At 48.8% G+C, this 4,148-nt stretch overlaps 1 protein-coding gene across 1 annotated transcript in view; it reads right to left on the bottom strand.

Moving 5' to 3' along the window:
- The window catches only part of LOC114059198 (nipped-B-like protein), a 170,383-nt gene extending 166,861 nt beyond the window's left edge, over window positions 1-3,522 (bottom strand). Inside the window, exon 1 of the mRNA XM_027887383.1 lies at window positions 3,389-3,522. Coding sequence (XP_027743184.1) covers window positions 3,389-3,522 — 134 coding nt within the window. The remainder of the gene's footprint in view (window positions 1-3,388) is intronic.
- Between the last annotated feature and the right edge of the window lie 626 nt (window positions 3,523-4,148).

Below are 4,148 nucleotides of genomic sequence, written 5' to 3'. Positions count from 1 at the left end.
CTCCAAAAAACACAAGTCACTCCTTCCTCCTCCCCCCACCCCCCCACCCCTGCCCCTGTGGGAGAGACAAAAGGCAGAGATTATGGATTGAGATAAGAACAATTTACTGTATACAGCAATGAGATAAACAGTAACAGCTACAATAATATCAAAAGCATGGAAAATAAAGGTTATTTACTTCCCCAGCCACTTCCCCATATGTACTACAGGGGTCTTATCTCCCCCCACAGTATGTAGGGGTTTGGTTTGTGCAGAACCAGCACAATTGGCAGATCCCCTACTGTTGACCAGGCAAGCAGCTTCAGCTAAATTGGCCTCCCAATGCTTTCATGTCCCATTACCTAACGCTCTAACATGGTTTTCAAAAGTCCATTCTACCTCTCAGTCTTTCCAGAGGCTTGTGGATGATAAGGGATGTGATATATCCACTCAATGACATGTTTCTTTGCCCAAGAGTTTATAAGGTTATTTTCAAAGTGAGTCCCATTATGTGATTCAGTTCTCTCTGGAGTCCCATGTCGCCACAGAACGTGCCTCTCAAGACCTAAGATGGTGTTTCGAGTAGTGGTCTGGTTTACAGGATATGTTTCCAGCCAGTCAGTTGCCTCCACCATGGTGAGTATGTGGTCCAATGTAGTCAATTTGCCAGGCCTCACCACGTTGGAAACCCAGCCACTGTCCTCTGTTCCAAAGAAATTTTACTCACATGGCGCTGCTTGATTGCTGCACGTTTCACATTCGTGAATAACCTGTGTGATGACTTCTATGGTCAGGTCCACCCCTCAATCATGAGCCCATCTGTATGTTGCAGCTCTTCCTAGATGTCCTGATGTTTCATGGGCCCATTGGGCTATAAATAGCTTGGCCTTCCACTCCCAGTGCAAGTCTACCTGGGTTATTCCAATCTTGGTAGCCTTATCCACCTGCTCATTGTTATGATGTTCTTCAGTGGCATGACTTTTGGGCATGTGAGCATCTACCAGAGTCATCTTTTCTCCCCGTGCAGTGATGTCCTGCCACAATACAGCAGTCCAGATGAGTTTTGCCAATTGGTCTTCTTCTATTGCTGTAGACACCCCCACAGGGCATTAACCACCATACAGGAGTCAGTACAGGCCACTTTTCCCATTTGGCAATCTCTAGGGCTAGTTGGATGGCTTTAATTTTTGCAAATTGGCTTGAGTCACCCTCTCCTTCAGTAGCCTCAGTGACTTGTGTGGGACTACACACAGCAGCTTTCCACCTCCAATGGTTTCCTACCACACAGCAAGATCCATCAGTAAATACAGCATAGCCTCTTTCATTTTCTGATAACCCACTTAGTCCATTTAGCACTGGTTGCGTGATGTGTTCAGGGGGTGTTTCCTTTGAACATGCAGTGCAGCACGGGCAATCACGGTGCCAAGAGGAGACATGTTTCTGTCCCAACAGCTTCTGAGACAGCTCAAACTCCCTCATAGGCTGCTAATATCTCCTGTTCAGTTGGCATGTAGTGGGCTTCTGATCCTCAATAACCCTGGCTCCAAAACCCTAATAGTCAACCTCGGGTTTCTCCTGGTGTTCTCTGCCAGAGACTCCAGTTGAGACCATGCTCCCCAGCTGCCATGTAGAGGATATTTTGCATGGTTGGTCCAAGAGCTACCACACAGGCTATCTCCTGTTTGATCTGCTCAAAGGCCTGTTGTTGCTCACAGCAGCACTCAGAGGCGGCTTGACTTCATTCAGGCCACGATAGTCCACTGTCAGCCTCCACTCCCCATTAGACTTTTGCACTGGCCATATGGGGCTGTTAAAGGGTGAACAGGTCCTGCTCATCACTCCTTGGCTCTCCAGTCGACAAATTAGCTCATGGATGGGAATTATGGAATCTCGGTGCAATTTTGCTGTCAGTGCACTCTCCTGGTGGCAATTGGCACTTGCTGGTCTTCAACTTGCAGCAATCCCATGATAAAGGGATCTTCTGAGAGGTCAGGCAGGGTAGATAATTGTTTGGTCTTCTCTGTAGTAATAGTAACTACACCAAAAGCCCATCAATACCCTTTTAGATCCCTGAAGTGATGAATGGCCCGTCTTCGCGAACGAAGAACCGGGGAAGGTCTTTCCACCTTCCAGCCTGCGCATTGGATTTTTTAGGTGAGACACAGTGTGGGCGGAACTGAGCCCACCCTTTAATCCTGAGGTTCATCTGCCGGGGCCAAGCACGCTTGGACGGTGGCAGCGAGGTCCTCAGGACGTAGATGGATTGCCTTACAGGGCTAACAAGCTCCATCTGCCCGGGGAGGGGCCCCGACCGGGACTCGAACCCGGGTCTCTGCGGTGACAGTGCAGCACCTTTCCCCTAGACCACCAGGGGCTCCCAGATCCCTGAAGTACCCCTCCTGAGACAGTCAATGCCAAGGATCCAAGGGGCCTCTGGGCCAGTCACAATGAAGTACTTTTCCCACTTGTCCCCTGTTAAACTTACTTCAGCCTCTAATACAGATAACTCCTGGCATTCCCCTGTCACTCCAGAGATCCAGATGGGTTCTGCACTCCTGTGCCTTGATGGCATCAGTGTGCACTGTGCACCAGTATCCACCAAAGCTCTATACCTCTGTGGATTCGATGTGCCAGGCCATCAAATCCACACAGTTCAGTAGGCCCGAACATCCCTTTCTTCCTCCTGGCCAAAGGCAGAGACCCTCTATTCCTGTTCCTGGTCAGAGTATTCACTGTTTGACCTTTGTGATGCCATATCAGAAGTCCCCTCACCAGAATCAAAGGAATTGATTTCAGTCTTTTTACGTCTGAGATGTCATTGATTTCTTTCTTGAGTCTCTGCAGCAACTACATGGACAGCTTTCCTGGGTGACTCCTTCTTAACAGCTCTCTTCCCCCTCAATTCACGTACCCGAGTTTCCAGTTTAAAGGTGGGTTCACCATCCCACTTCTTCACGTCTTCCCCCTGGTCATGCAGAAAGAACCAGAGTTCACCACATGGCCTATGCTTTGGGCTTCCTTTCCCTCTGACCAGGGCATGAGAGGACCAGTCTCTTGAGCTGCCCCCGAGAGCTGAGGTGCTGGTTCGAGGGGATGAGGAAGTGCCCAGGGTTTCTTCTGTGTTTCATAGTCAGAAGGACATCACCTCTACAGTTGCTGCATCCATCTGTGGGTAATATTATGCTACCAGGCCATTGGAATATGATGCAGGGGAGCTTTGAACCACCTTCCTCCACATGGCCTATGTGCAAGGAACATTCCCTGGATCTTTAGGGGCACCATCATTTCTTAGATTACTATAGATGATTTCCATCACTGCTAATTCTCTCAAGTACTGGATAGCTTCATCTGTAGTGGTCTGCTTTCCTGGGGAGTTCACTAGATCTTTAAATGAATGCCTTGCCCTCACGCTTGAGAGGAGCCATCTCCAGAGACTTCAAATTGTTTTTTCTTTTCAAATTCCTCTTTCAATTTTCTGATCTCTAGCAAGGGATCCCAGCTGTTGGGCTTCACAACCTTCCAGTTGCTGACTATCAGCCCCATTATCCCAGCATCAAAGCAGCCAAGTAGGAATCCACTCACCTAGCTGGCAGCTGGAATCTTTTCGCAAGTTTTAACGTTCTGATGACGTCAGGGACCAGGTAACTTTGGTTTCCTGTTTGATTTGTCTCAGTCCTTTTGATTTCTTTATTGTAGGACCGGTTTTTTGATCTGGTCCCTCCCCTCCTTCTCCTTCTCCTTCCTCTTCCTCCCTTACCAATCGCTGCTATGGACCCGTAGCTTGCTTTATCCATTTTTTCCTTTTCACTACTGGGGGAACTACTGTAGTTGTTGTGGTTTGAGTCCCTATCTCAGCCATAGTGTCCTCCATTGCAGTTTGGGTCCCTGCCTCCCCTACAGTCCTCTGAGAGTACTGAACTGTGCTTCAACAGGCACAGGCAAGGCCCCCGTACAGGGAGAGAAGCTGCTGGTTTTGATACGGGTAGGCAAGGCACCCTTCCATCAGGTGACAGATCAGTTTGGTAGTGTTGAATATCTGTTCCGGTGTGAAGTCCCAGGTAATGGGAGGTGTCAACTGCCCTAGGGAACTGCTCAAATCCTTCCACACACCCGATCACCCAGGAACTGGGTGCCTCAGGGCACATCTCAATATATCACCTAAAGTTTGT

Source organism: Empidonax traillii, unplaced genomic scaffold (genome assembly GCF_003031625.1).
Source record: "Empidonax traillii isolate 1590-97213 ecotype Southwest subspecies unplaced genomic scaffold, ASM303162v1 scaffold208:size1045274, whole genome shotgun sequence".
NCBI classification, from domain to species: domain Eukaryota; kingdom Metazoa; phylum Chordata; class Aves; order Passeriformes; family Tyrannidae; genus Empidonax; species Empidonax traillii.
Note: the sequence above shows the minus strand (reverse complement) of the source record. Positions and strands in the feature narration are given on the sequence as shown.